This window comes from Crocodylus porosus, unplaced genomic scaffold, assembly GCF_001723895.1.
Source record: "Crocodylus porosus isolate Cpor-Errol unplaced genomic scaffold, CroPor_comp1, whole genome shotgun sequence".
Classification (NCBI taxonomy): Eukaryota; Metazoa; Chordata; order Crocodylia; family Crocodylidae; genus Crocodylus; species Crocodylus porosus.
The window spans coordinates 2,671,347-2,685,757 of NW_017728943.1; the positions used below are offsets into that span (position 1 = coordinate 2,671,347).

At 44.5% G+C, this 14,411-nt stretch overlaps 1 protein-coding gene across 4 annotated transcripts in view; it reads left to right on the plus strand.

The window, feature by feature from the left end:
* MAPT (microtubule associated protein tau) overlaps window positions 1-14,411 on the plus strand; it is a 60,979-nt gene that overhangs the window by 32,862 nt on the left and 13,706 nt on the right. For 3 of the 4 annotated variants that reach the window (XM_019548453.1, XM_019548455.1, XM_019548454.1), the window contains exons 6-10: window positions 4,411-4,463; window positions 6,981-7,178; window positions 8,820-8,952; window positions 10,704-10,757; window positions 12,030-12,295. In XM_019548453.1, coding sequence (XP_019403998.1) covers window positions 4,411-4,463; window positions 6,981-7,178; window positions 8,820-8,952; window positions 10,704-10,757; window positions 12,030-12,295 — 704 coding nt within the window. The remainder of the gene's footprint in view (window positions 1-4,410; window positions 4,464-6,980; window positions 7,179-8,819; window positions 8,953-10,703; window positions 10,758-12,029; window positions 12,296-14,411) is intronic. The other variant, XM_019548456.1, reaches the window with a different exon arrangement.

Here is a 14,411-nt window from a genome sequence, read left to right on the forward strand (position 1 = left end):
AAGAGCTAATAATCCAACGCTCTTTAGTAGAGTTTAGATAGTTTGGTAACTTTTATAAAAATGCAGAGTCGTAGTAGTTTTAAGAGAACGTTAATCCATTATCAGCCTTCATGGCATGCATTCATTGACCAGGTCCCTGGAGAGAGAGGGAGGGACAGGGTAGAATCCACTCGCTCCACCCACCCTATCCAACATTGCCTACCTAAAACCACATCAGTATAGCACTGGAGGAGGAGGAGAGGTGACTTCCTCTGAAAAAATATAGCGTGGGACACAGGATAGTGTAGATTTGGAATGGCAAAACCCTGTGTTTGATTCAATGCTAACTCTTTCCAGAAACAGAGCAGACAGTCAGAATTGACAGATGGTGTAATGTGTACCCTTAAAGCAATGAGTGCTGCTGATTTTAGGACAAAATATACCTTCCAAAAAAACCTGCAATATTGAACTCACTACTGCACACGTGATAGACTTGATCATTTGGGGTTGTAAAAAAGTCCTTGAGTTTCTCTTTAGTATTGCAAGAATGAGTTTCCATTGAAAAACCTTTGCTAACTCTTTGCCACATTTGCTATCCTGCCTCTTCAACTCCAGAGGAGCTGAGCTCTCCCAAACTAGAGGAGGGTGTGGAACCTGGGCTACAGGAGCATTTGGCAGATGAGATAAAAAAGGAAATTCAGCCAGGAAAACAAGCAGAAAAGGTTCTTAAGGAGCTTCATCCCCTTTTACGTGGAAGGCCGGCTGGAGAACAGGCAGCAGCAGCTCCTACCAGAATTGAAGTCAGAATACCAGGGCTCACAGATGTCTCCAAAGACTTTACCACCTTGGAAGAGAGTGAGGATGTTGTCTCCCGATCACTGTTTAATGAACCATGGGACATTGGGGGCAAAGAGGGCATCGCCGTGGATAAAGCGCCATTAGCTGAATCGGCTCATCGTGTGCCCTTTGGAGGATTTGTACAAGCAGCAGCAGTTCCTGAGTTATTAAGCACCCAAGGAGGTGAGTGGAGCTCTCCTGAGGAACTCATTGCCGGGCCTGAAAAATGGCTCCCAGGAGTTGATGTGGTAGGATATGATCAAGTAGTTGACAGTGGCCTTGTTCGAGATGGGCTGTCATGTCTGCATGCCAGAGGCAAAATAAAAGAAGATGCTGTTGGGCAGGAAAAGGACAAAGATCATGACATTGATGAAACACTTCAGCAGGATTCACTTCCCTCACCAGGGCAGAAAGTTTCCCCGATGCATGAAGCGTGTATCTATCCAGGAGCATCCAAGAAAGCTCTTGAGGCACATGTTTTTCCAGTAGAAAGCATCCCTAGGGGGGATCTTGCTGCAGCATATAGAGAGGCTGTCAGTGTTGAACACAAAGCAAGTCTGGCCCATGATGAGGACAACCAGTCTGCATCAGAAGGCAACCATGATGTCACCAAGCTGAAGCCCTCTGAAAGCATCTACCAAGTGGAAGTGGAAGCAGAAGCTTGTGCCCTTGGGGAGGGGGAAATCTCACAGTTGCAACAAGAAGCAGCTAAACTTTCAAATAGTTTGCAGACAGATGTGGATAGCCAACATGTTCCCTTGGCAGAGGAGGCAGGGAGCATCTTCGAGACTGTGGGAAAACAGACACCCAGAAAGAGACCTGCAGCTCACGTATCAGAGAAGCCAGTCAGTCGTGTTCCTCTCTTAAAAGGTGTGTGCCTCATTTTCCTGCCCCAGGCCTGTCTCTCCAGTGACTTGATCAAGGCAAGGCTGCTCAAACCACTCCTGAGCTTACAGGCAACCCCTGAATCCTGCTGCTTGAAAAACCTCCGAGGATGTTCATTATGAACAAACCAAGAGAGAGTGGCTGCTTATCCCCCTTAGTTTAGTCCTGGCCTCTGATGCTTGGGTGCGTCTGCTGCTCACTCATGCTTCTGTTGCACGTTCTCTTGCATGGATGCTGACACCCTCTCCCCTCATCATGCTTATTCTCCCTTTTGATTTCAATATCTTTGGATTTTATCCAAGCTGCTGGGCAGGCACTGAGATGACACTCGACATATTCATATGAGAGAAGATGGTTTAACTGAGACTTGCTTGGGTAGTAGCCTTGCTTGGGTAATGTCAGTACAGAAGGGGTTGTTGCATTATAACTGTCGCAAATAAAGCATATGCAGTCTCGGGTCTGTTTTACCAATGCCCGGACCTCCCAGCCAGTCCTTCATATCAGCTTTTTCAAAGGTGGGAAGGGAGAAGGAGTATAGCAGGTGCCCTTGGTTTCCAAACTTAGTTTTACTTGCATCACTAGAAAAATTTTAAGAAGATGCCTTGAGTTTTGAGTGTTACAGTGCCAAGGTGCGCTATAGCTCGCTCTGGTGTGTCCAAAGCCATATGTACTGAGAAGCACTGACTCTTCAAATGCTGATATGTTAGTAGTGCAGCTTGATCATTTTAACTTCTAGATGTCAGAGTTCATGCAGTAATCTCAGCCATGAATATCAGGGGCAGGAATCTAAATTTAACCCCATAGAGCCCAAATGCCTTTCCTAGCATCAGGCATTTTTTTTCCATATTAGAACTAGCCCTCCTTTTACTGGAGACCCACAATCATAATGAGACCATGGGAGATTCTGACCAACGGTCAATGTTATGCTTTGTCTTAATCAACAGTTACATTGAGGTACATATGAAAATCTGTTTACCCACTTGACTGTTACTTTGTGTGTCATGTCTGAGTGTGTGTGTGTATTTTGGAAAGGGAAACCTAAATCCTTCTGGGGCCAGTCCAGACCATGGGTCTGCTGCTCTTTTGTGTATGCTTACCAAGAGCCTCTTGCTCCTGAGCACTTCCTGCTGAAAATCACATTTAAATGCTGGTAGCCTTCTTATACTACTTGCAATTCCTAAATGCTGTCTTGGCAGGTCTAGCCTGGGCAGTCTTTCTGAAAATTCAGCTTGTAGTCTTTTTCACTACATGAAGAAAACTGCATGAAGCGCTGGGTTGCTACAATAAGCTAAACCACTGCTCCCTGTTACCATATGGGGTAGGTAGTGAAGGTCAGAAGCTGTTCTCAGTACAGCTTTTTCCATTAGAGTCAAAGCCCTTCACAGATAATTCACTTGCAATTATGTAACAAACATAAAAAGCTTCTGACAGGTGTGGATATTACCACTAGTACCTATGAGGTAATGGGTAGAAAGGTACCACATTTGTCTCTAAACTGGAGTGGATGGTATTTTAGATGTGATGTACTTTGTCACCAGTGTCTTATTTAGTAGCAGGGGTATAGTTGGTCTAAAAGATATCAGATTTAGCCAAAGAACTTTGTCTGATTTAAGCATTTCTCGCTTCAAACAGAAAATCTTTGGTCTTATCTCTGCTCTCTAGCACCATTGCGCAAGGCACTTCCACTATATTGGGTAAGCAAAGGACATAGAGTGACTTTAGGACAGTGAATAGTGTGAAGGTTCAGGGTGATTGTTAGATCTATGCTGGTGAATGTCCTTATTGATTTCTTTGATGTTTACTGATATGCTAGAACAAATTCCCAAAGGTGGGATGGCGGAGTGCAAAAGTCAGCTGTTTTTCCTTTCAGATTGGGGAGGAGCTTTGTTACTGACTGGAAAAAACAGGCTTGGTAATTCGCACTATAACTGACTACAGATTTTACAGTCTGGTTCTAAACTCTTTATTTCTGGTTCTGTTGTGCTTATTATAGTTTGTGGACTAATACAGTAAAATAATGGGGTGTCCTGCACAGTCTTTCTGATTCTGCATGAATCATGTTTAAATGGCTTTTGTTTGGGCTAGAAAAGGTCTCGAGGGATCTTGCAGGTCCTAAATGGAACCATCAGAAATGAGAGATGTGAGCAAGACAGAATAGTGTGCATTGAGAGATGAAAAATGAAAACCAATTTGAATAAAATTGCTTTTCAAAGTAACAGTGAACCATGATTTTGAAATAAGAGTAGGCAGTTCAGTTATTTAAGGTCTTCGTTACAATCCCTAGTTAGGTCTGAAATTCATAATTTGTAGTCTTCGTGCCTAGTGCTAAAAATATTACCTGCTTTTGTTTTTGAGAGCAGAGGGAGCAGACTTTTTGGCTGAGAAGGGAGCTTTTTTTTCTAAACTAGATAAATACCTTCTAGGCAAGAATGGCCTGGGACAAAACCTGCTGCATGCTTCCAGTGCTCCAATAGATACTCTAATGCATCAGCTCCTGTACTGAGACTAATCTGTAACATGGCAAGAATACCCAAAGAGTGGAAGCCACTTTGCAAGAACCATATTTTTGTTGATAGATGACAATTTAACTTAACTGAGAGCAAAAACGTACCTTAATGCATGTGAATATAACACAGGCATTATCTATTTGGAATCTATTTAAGATCCCCAAGAACTTGAAATTTGTGTTTTTTATTTGCATTTCATCAGCTCGTGTTGATGGTAAAGACAAAGATGGGACTGCTGAACAGAAAAAACCTAAGGTAAGCTGACAAATATATGAAATAACAATGTAAAACCACTAACCTCCTGTATGTTCTTGACTCTCTCTATCCAGCAGTTGTTGACATAAGCTTGTTATGAAACCTTGCCATTTATTTTCCAGTTTTCATTTCCTTCATGCTTTTGTTTTCATCTCCCCCTCACTTACAGTTAAAGGTGCAGCCCTTTTAAACTATGAAGTCAGTGGCTTTTAGCATTCAGCTGCTTCTCTTGCTCAGAGAAGAACCCTGAGCATTTAGAGTAATGGTTCTCTGAGGGTTGAACTCCAGGCTTCTGATTAAAAGATTGAAGCAGGGCATGTTCTTAGTGACAATATAAAAACAACTGTCTGTATCTGCCAGCATGGCGTGATTAAATTATACCAAGTCTAATACTCTTTAAATTCCGAAAGACTTTCTGAAAGTGCTGATATTAAGCTGATATTTAAAAGTAAGTTGAGCTGCCTTCCTGTAGGTTGGTTTGCTTCGCAACAATTCTAGACAAATAATGGAAAAACGGATACAGGATTTAATTAATAAAGAATTTAAGGAATAGGACAGTCTACATGGAAAGTGGGTTTTGTCAAATCTAACTTCATTCTTTTGAAGAGGCTGCAAGTTGGGTTGATAAAACTAATCTGCGTGTAAAATAATTAGGCTTTTGTAAAGCCTAACGTTCAATTCTGATTCAAAGGTAGCGCTGCACAGGGTGAACAAAAGTCTATGTCAAATGTGTTGGGGTCTGTCAAATTACAGTTCTCAAAGTAGTGCTTAGAGGGAAACATCATGACAAGGGGGTGTTTCTAGTAAGGGTTCCCAGGGACCTAGTACCAGGCTTGACTGATCAACTTTTGGTTCAGTGATCTGGAAGTAAATATAAAATCACTATTTATAACATTTTCTGAAGATGTAAAACTTGGTGAAACAGGAAATAATGAGGACAGGCTCTCACACCTAAAGAGTGCAGGCATATGGTGAGCTGGGGCCATTTAAGAATAAAAAAAAAAAGATGTGTTCATGTAGCCATATGGAAAACGCATACATGTCGGTGCAAGGGACGCGGGTCAGATGAACAGAATGGGGACATGAATATTCTGAAAAGAAATGACTGAAAAAGATGTAGGGCTCATAGCAGGTCATCCCTCCAGAAAGCTTTTGTAATCCTGGATTTAGGCATCCAAGGAGTACCGAGTAGGAGTAAGGAAGTGATTGTAGCTCTAGATGCAGTATTGGGTACGGCTGATTTTTCTTGGAAAATCATATAACATTCTTGCATCCATGTATTGAAAAGGATGTTGAAAAGTTGGGTAGGAAGATGTGGAAGAAGGCCACAAGGTGCTTTGATGGCTGGAGAAACAAATGTCTCATAGTATGAGGCTTAAAGAGCTTGATCTGTTCAACAGATTGAGAGGTGATTTTTTTGCAGTGTCTAAGTACCTTCATGGGGAGAAGAGAATTATTGGTCCTAAAAGGCTCTTCACATAGGTGGAGAAAAGGCAGCAACAGCAGCAGCTGGTAGCTGAAACCTGATAAATACAAATGGGAAATAAGGCATTTTTAGCAGGGTGACTAAACCTGGGAGCAAGATAGCAAGGGAGGTGGTGGCTGCTGCAGCTCTTTTCTTCAAATAAAGACTGGATACCTTTCTGGGAGCCATGTTTAAGCCAAAAAGGAGTGAGGGAGTGAGCTGTGTGTGCACTACAAAGGGAACTGGGGAAATTCTGTGGCCTGTGATATCAGGAAGCCAGGGTAGACAGTTCGATGCTCTTTTCTGACTTCCAGCTCTGTGAATCTTGGGAAGGATATCCCACTTAATGGCAAGAACTTTTAAAACCAAAACTTCAAGTAGCAGCTAATTGGAAGGGTATTTGTCCTGCAAAAAATGCTGCTTGGTGCTTGCTCTGAACTAGATTAAACTACTAGAGGACTGTGTGTGCTTAGCAGGTAGGACTGTTACACCTGGGGAAGCATGTGCACCAGGAGAGCTGCCTGCTCCAAATTCCTCTGTGCTTTCTGAATTCTAATTGCTATTAGGAGAGCTATAGTTTTGTACCATCTTGGCTCGCAGTGGGAGCTGCAGGCATGTTAGAAAATTTGGTCCCAACTGTGTGTACTGCACTCCCCGACAATCCAGCACTAGGCTGTCTGATGTCTGTCAAGACAGCTGCTTTTGTGTCCAGGGCGTGCCTGATGTTGAAGGACTGAGGATGAGTTTGGACATCTACTGTTCCCTGGACGAGAGGTTAAGTATCAAGGGAGATGTTGCCTTGGCAGCACAGAGCTGGGAGCAGATTATTATACTGTTATTAATAACCAGCCTGGCTAGTTTAAATCTGGCTCTGGCACATCTGCGTGAGCTGCAGTCTGACTGCAGTGTGGACCTAACAGACTCCTTTCCACGTGAGGCATTGCACCTTCGAGCTCCTTGCCCTTCTTTAATTTTAACCGTTGTCCCCTCAGTCATTTTTTTTTCCTCATGCTGATTTTTGTCTTAATTTTATTTTGTTTACATGTTTTAAGACATCCACACCTTCCTCTGCCAGCACCCTGAAAGATAGACCCTCCATTACCCCCAAACGACCCTGCTCTGTTAGTACAATCCCTTTGAAAATACCCTCCAGCCCTGCTGAGTCTTCAGTACCAGCGTCCAGTCCTAAACAAGTCTCTTCTGTCACATCCCGACTTACCAGTACAGGAATGAAAGAAACAAAGCCCAAGGTAAGAAAATGGGTGATAAGGGAAGCAACGCAGCATTTAAAACTAACTGAATTGCTGATTCCTGATGGAGTCTTTCTCCCTACCAGGTCTGGCAGTATTTAATTAGCTCAGCATCTCTCTCCACAGTGTGGTGCTAGCTAGAAGCCTGTGCAATCTCTTGCTTACTTCACATTAATAAAAGAAGTGGTGGGTGGGACAGAAAATCCCTCTAACCAAGACTGTAAATGACTAGTCAGGAATGGCTAAATAACTGTTCCAACTTTTTTTTACAGATAGATGGCCAAAAATGTAAAACCCATGTCTTTACAATAGGTGTTTTTCAAAAAGTAATTAAAAAAAGTAACAATATTGCCAGGAATCCTCTTCTGTCCTTGGTAGCAGGGAGGGCTTCGGAGTACTCCTGGGGGAATTTTGTATTTTTAGTGTTTTCAGAGCAGGTGGGTCTCTCATCTGTGCACAGTCTCCTTTGGTCTGCATTGGAAGAAAGGCTGGTTTTTAAAAAACTTCTCCCTCTTGTGCAGGGGGATTTTATTTTGTGCCTCAGCAAGGCATGTATACACCCTCCTGTACCCCTCCTTGTTCACATTGCCGCAGTTTGTGTTAAACTTGATGCATGCGTTGTTAAACCCACCGTTCACTTACAAGGCTGAGCATGAAATCTACTGGAATCGGTTCTTCCAGGTGACAAAATTATTCAAGAAACATCACGCTGCGCACACCTTCTGCTTCTGTTAACAAGCTCTTGTTAGAAGTAGCATGTCTGGTGGGAAAAAAGGGATGGAGGTTGTTTAAACACCAGGATACACTTCTGCCATGATAAAGAACTTAAGCTGACCGGGTCTGATTTTCTGTTACACAGGCACAGATTGCTCCAATCCTGGCTTATGTTTTTTAAGTGAAAGTTTTACAGTTGGAGCAAGTGCAAGAAATAGAGAAATTACTGTCTAAATGCATAGCTCTCCACATGATATTTTCTGTATAACAACATACATAGTTATTTCACTTAGAAGCATCTGTGATCCAACTGAATTAAACTTACATGTCCAATTCAGTGCAGATGAATTGTTTTTTCTCTCCTCCCCCACCCCTCCATACAAGTTCTTGTACTTGTAAAGGGCAGATCAACGAATGAGCTATTTTGCTTTGACAGTGCAAGAGTTTGGGGAACTGAAGAAGAAGACGAATTTATTTTTGACCAGGCATGACTTGTTCAGTAGGTAGGATAGAAAAGCAGTTCATGGTATTGGGTAACTCATAAGATGAAGAACCTGCCTGGGGGAGTGGCATGGCAGATGGGTTTCCCTGTCTAGATTGACAGGACTAGCTGTGGGATTTTCAGGTACTGGGATGGCGCAGCCTAGGCAGTGTCATAGAGGATGCCTGCTAAATGGTCGTGACCCATGGCTGTATATTGGACGTCTTTATGAAAGATGCTGATTCTTCTGCCCTAACCCTAACCTAATGCTGTGGTTTAGGATAATGATGGGGCAGGAGCTGAAGACAGATTTCCTGTTCTATGACCTCGGAGGCAGGGGAAAAGACTAAAAATCTGGACAGTTTCGCTTCACTTGGTGGTTGGTTTGTTTTCCCCTGGCAGCTGTGAACTGTACAGTAAATGTTCTTCCCTGATTCTGTCACCAGGGCCTGGAGATGAAAAGTGGAATGAAGATGCCCACCCCAAAGTCTTCAGTGGCACAGGCTCAAAGAAGCCCCGCCAACGCTAGCAGGATCCCAGCAAAGACTCCCACAGCCCCCAAGACGCCTCCCACCACTGGTAGGAAGGAATGCAAGCTGCATACAGCAGAATCTCCTGTTGGGTTTCCAGCAGTGTTTCCGAGAGGCTGGACTCTGATCCCTAGACTGCGTATTTATTTTGGAACATAATACTTCATAAATCAGCTTGTCTGGAATCTGCATTGTATCCTCTGCACCAGGAGCAAGGTTCTCTCTGAGCAGTGCTGTAAATGCCATGTGTCTGAGCACGTGTGGAGCTGAGATGTGCAGAGAATTTAGCTGTGTTGTGATTTTGATTCGTGGCTCCGAGGGTACAGTTAGTGCCTGTAATTAAGAGGCGATTCCCCTTTTATCTGGGGAAGATGATCTGTTTGAGGCTACTGTAGCATCCAGCAATGCAAAACTTCATGCCACTAGATTCAGATTGGGAAAGTGATGGGTTTTTTTGGCAGTGGATTCCAAGTGAATTATTCAGAATGAATCTCCTCATTATGGTGAAATGTCCTCAGCATCTGGAATGTTGTCATGAGAGAATGTGCCTTGCGTGGTGTGACACAGAGCAGTAAGGAGGATGGTGAGGCAGGAAATAAATGCAGTACTTTGCCTACTTGTGTCATGTAGTGCCTTAGCTATTGGAGTCTTGTGCAGTGCCAAGTGATGTCTAAACATAGAGGCTTCTCCTGTTAGAGCACAGTTTACAGATAGGATTTGGTCTTCTGGAGTCTGCGTATTTTGGAGTAAGCCTACAACTTGTTCACAAGATGTGGATAATAATACTGATTGCATGGCACTGTGTCATATACTGAAGGATAGTGTCTAAGAGTGTGGACAGACAGAACAATTGAAATGTTTCCGGGTGAAATGCAGCTGGGGGGACAATCTTACGTCCCCTGTGCTGTTCTGTGGCTGGAATATTTTTGAGTGATGCGTCCTTCTCCAGCAGTAGCCAGGGGATGCCAGAGCAGGCTGCTCTCATCTCCCTCTTCCTCCATCCCTCATACGAATGGGATCTTGAAGGGAAGGGCAGAGTGGACAGCTGGAGAGGAAAGGTGTATGGTAGGGGTGTAGGGGGCACAGCAGGAGAACTCCCAAATCCCCTGAACTTCACTCTCTCCCCATCAGAGGAGAAATGTAGGGGGGATTGGAACTGGTGCTGTTGCTGTTCTAAGTAACCAAAAATGAAACACCTTTAAAAAGGACTTCAGTTTGGGAGGTATTATTTTGGAGTGTTTTGGCCACTTCTGGATCCTTCCAAAGAGCTTGTGCATGTGCATGGCTGGCCCTCTGAAACTTTTCAAAGGCATTTGAAAGTTTTTAATTGCAACATCTGTCTGCACGCTGTGTAGCTATCTTGGCTATCTGTTGCTTTTGTGTAATCATCTAGGTTTAGGATGGCAGCTGCACCCCTTCATCCTCTGAGATTTATAATGCATTAGATGCCTTTTGCTCCAGGCTGGACAACCTAGGCTGCTTCATTTCTTTTAATCCACCCAGCTCTTTTTTGATGTTTAAAAAAGGTCCAGCCATTCACTTCTGGACAGTAGCAGTGTTTAGGATTGGAAGTATCTTCTTAAATCATTTCCAAGGAGGATAAATTCTCCTAACAGCAGTGGGGAATCAAATCATTACTTTAAGAGGACCCTCCCAATAGCATAGGACACTATAAATTCCAATTAAAATGGAGCATCCCGCTGAGTGCATGTTTTGCATTTATCTGAATGCAGATAAAGGCTTTGCTAAAGTTTTGAAGCTTAATTGATTTTTCTCATAGGTCTCTTATCTTTCTTACAGCTGGAAAGAAGGAGCAGAAAAAGCCCCCTTCCACGGCAGCAAAATCTGATAAAGGTAACATCTAAGGTTTTTACCCCTAATTCTGGAGAGAGGCAATTAGCTGTGTTGGTTTGAAGTTAAAAAGTAGGGCAGGGTGACACCTTATTGGCTGATTCATTCAAACTTTTTAAAGTGCTACTCTACCCTGTCTTCTGCCTTTCCCTTTTGTGTAATGAAACAATTTTAAGATGCTCTGTGATCTGTGTGATAATTGACTTCGTTTTAATTTTTTTCAAATCTTTAATAGAAGAAAACAGCTGTAGCTGTCTTTTGTTTATAATTTACTATTCACGGAAATTAATTTCATAGTCCTATGGAAATACAATTCCTGAGAGAGTTGCAAGTAACCAGCTTTTTGCTGCCTGCCCGCCCTGCCCCCAATCCCAAAATGCATGGCTGAGTCAGACAGGGACAGTAGTGTCTGGTGGGAGCTCAAGAGGTGAACTAAGCAGTCAGGATTCCTGGGTTTCATTACAGCGATGGGTAAAACCAGGGATGATTTTTGCCCAAGGCCTTTTAGTTTTAAGCATGGTTTAGCTCCCCGCACCCAGCTCTAAGGATGTTCAGGTGAACAGCTATTCACTGCTCTTTGTTCTGGGCCAGTTAGTCCTGCTCCAGACCTCTGCCCATCCCTGGTTATTTGTACTAATGGTACTGGCTTACCTCACCCATACAGCTATTAGGAGACTATATGTTGTAGTGGTTAGAGCACTGGGATGGGACTCAGAGACCTGGGTTCTGCTCTGATCTCAGCCAGTGGTCTGTTGGATGACCTTGGAGAAGCTGCTTCACCTCCCTGGACTCAGTTTGGGGATAATGGTGCTGCTGTCCTTTGCAAAGCCCTTTGAGAGATACTGGTGAAAAAGTGCCTTAGCAAAGCTGCATGCCATGAAATCCCTAGGGGACAGTGCATCTTTGTGATGTCCATACAAACTTGCACCTTCCCCTCTTGTCAGGGGGTCTCCTGACCTCTGTCCCAGAACTCCTTTATGCAGAATCCTTCCTGCTTTGACTCGACTGGTCATCAAATTCTGTATGGCCTTCCTGTTGTTAAATTATGCTCTGCCCCAAATGGTATCCTGGTAAGAAACAGTCACTATCATTCATTCCCTGGCCAGGAAGTGGGAGCAGCTGCTCCTTGGTGTGGATGCCAACTCCGCTGGCAGTTTTGTTAAACAGCAGGTGGTCACTCTTGGAGCAGGTGGAACAATTCAGTAAATATTGGCAGTAGTTGGGAAAGAAATGCATACCAGACTGTGCTATTACATGTGTGCCTGCAAACTCCAGGTGAACAGCCAAAGTCTGGAGACAGAAGTGGTTACAGCAGCCCTGGCTCACCGGGAACCCCAGGCAGCCGTTCCCGCACACCTTCCCTGCCAACTCCTCCTGCCAGGGAGCCCAAGAAGGTGGCAGTGGTCCGCACTCCTCCAAAGTCCCCTTCTTCTGCCAAGAGCCGCATGCAGCCGTCTGCTGTCCCCATGCCTGATCTGAAAAATATCAAGTCCAAGATTGGTTCTACTGAAAACCTGAAGCACCAGCCAGGAGGTGGAAAGGTAAATCCTGAGTCTGCTTTCCACAGGGTGTCTCATGGAGTTCTGTTGTGGAGTGAGGAGTTGTCCCTTTGTGTTTAGTGTAGCTTGCTGCACTGTTTAAGCACTAAGCACTGTAGTTTGCTGCCTCAGGGATGACAGGTGCTCACCTCTCATCCAGCCAGCTTCTGGTTTGGAACCTCATTAAAGGGGGCTGTGTGCTTTTGCTGAAATTTCCTGCCTGGCTGAGTCTGCAGAGCATGTCTGGTCCAGAGAAGAGGCTAGTCTTGCAGAAGTAGAAAGCCTAATTATAGAAGTGCTCATGATGTCCCTTCTCAGGGGAGTTGGTTGTCTCCAGCCATGCAATTTATTGTCCTATAAATGATAGTTGCTATGCCACATGCCAAAAGATGGTATGTTGTTCCCTCTTTCCTATGCCTTTTGCCTGGGGACAGGAATGGCTCTCACAGGGTGGTGGGAGTGATGCATCCCTCTTGTATTGTCATTGGAGTAGTGGGGATTGGTGACACAGTTGCTGACAATTGAGAAGGTGGGGCTGTGATCAGGTTAATTGCTGCTGACTTACTGGGTGACTGTGGGGCTCTCACTTCAACTCTGCCTTAGCTTCATCATCCCTAGGGTAGATATCATGCTTCATCTAGCTTGTATGATGTGGGGTGTGAGGTGTAATATTTTTGGAAAACGCTTTTAAGACAGTTAGATTGTAGCTGTCCTATATAATGATTTCCCCAGAACTGCAGGCTCCTTTATAATCTCCTGGCTCCTAGAATCCTTGCCAATTGAACAAGATAAGAAAATCATTGGGTTTGATGTGTCTGACACACATCACCTGCTCGGAGACCAGAGGGCAACGCTTAGAGGAATTGTTCCTGATTTGGCTACCTCTCATCTTTTTCACACATAGCTTGATGGATTAGTTAAGGTAGGCCTTCATCTCCATGAAGAGCAAGTTGGGGGCTGAGCTCAGTAAGCTCTGACTGATCTCAAATTTTCTTTTAGAGTAGCTGATCTGCTCCTTGTAGTACAAGTGTAAGACCCTGGACAGTCGAAGCAAGAGTCTGCTGTCTGTTATCAGCCAGTGTCTCCACTTATTTGTATCTAAGGGAAAAATATTATTTCCTCTCTTCTTGCCTTCAGCTCTCTAATCTCAACCCATGGTCTCCTCAGATTTTTCAAGAGAATCTGGTTTTAGGCTCTTCAGCCTCTGAACTGTCAAGGAAAACCCAGGTACCACAAAACAGCATTGGCCTTCTTCCTTCTGCCGCACTAAGCCTGTGGGATGCTGATGGATGGTCATCTCTAGGGAGACAGAACTAGGCCTTTGACCACTTAGAGGTTCCCTGGCGCTTTAGCAAGGAGTAGGGATTTTGGCGGCTTCAGTCAGTGCCAGTGTGCAGCTTGCACACTGGTGATGATAGCGTCCCTCTAAAGCAAGGATCAGCAACCTTTTAGAGTGATGGGCCATCCCTTACAACCTGGCCACCATTGTGGGCCACTGCTTCCCTCCATATTGCCATCTTCTGCAGCACCTGTGCCCCCATTACTGTCTCTGCCACATGTCACTAACTCCCATCCCCAGTGGCAGTGGGGAGCAGAGGCATGCTTGTGTCTTGGGACAGTGAGGAATAGCTGCTGCTGCTGCAGAGAGAGGTGTAAGTGGCTGTGTAGCACTTGCCACCAATGTATATGCCCAGGAGAGGGTGCTGGGGGAATTAACCCTCTGACTGCACCCACAGTCCCCTTGCAGCAGTGTCTTCCATGGCCAGAGCCTTGTACCCCCCCACTCCATTCTAGTGCTCCACTTCACTGAGTGCCAGGTTGCCCCAGTTGCCCGCTCGTATGCTACTGTTGGGGAGGGCTGAATTCAGTAGCAGCAGTAAGCAGTGCCTCCTGTTGAGGGGTTGGAGGGGGAGGGAGAACAAGGAAGGCTGCACAGGGGTAGAGAAAAGGGATGCATCAGGGTGAGCTGTCTGCCACTGATGCTCTTGTCACCATGAGCTGAATCCAGTTACCTTACAGGCCAGATCCATCCTGCAGGACTCCTGCTGAGCCCTGTCCTAAAGCTTCTGTGTTCAGTCCATGGCTTTGGGACAAAGGACACTATATTACAAATAAAGTT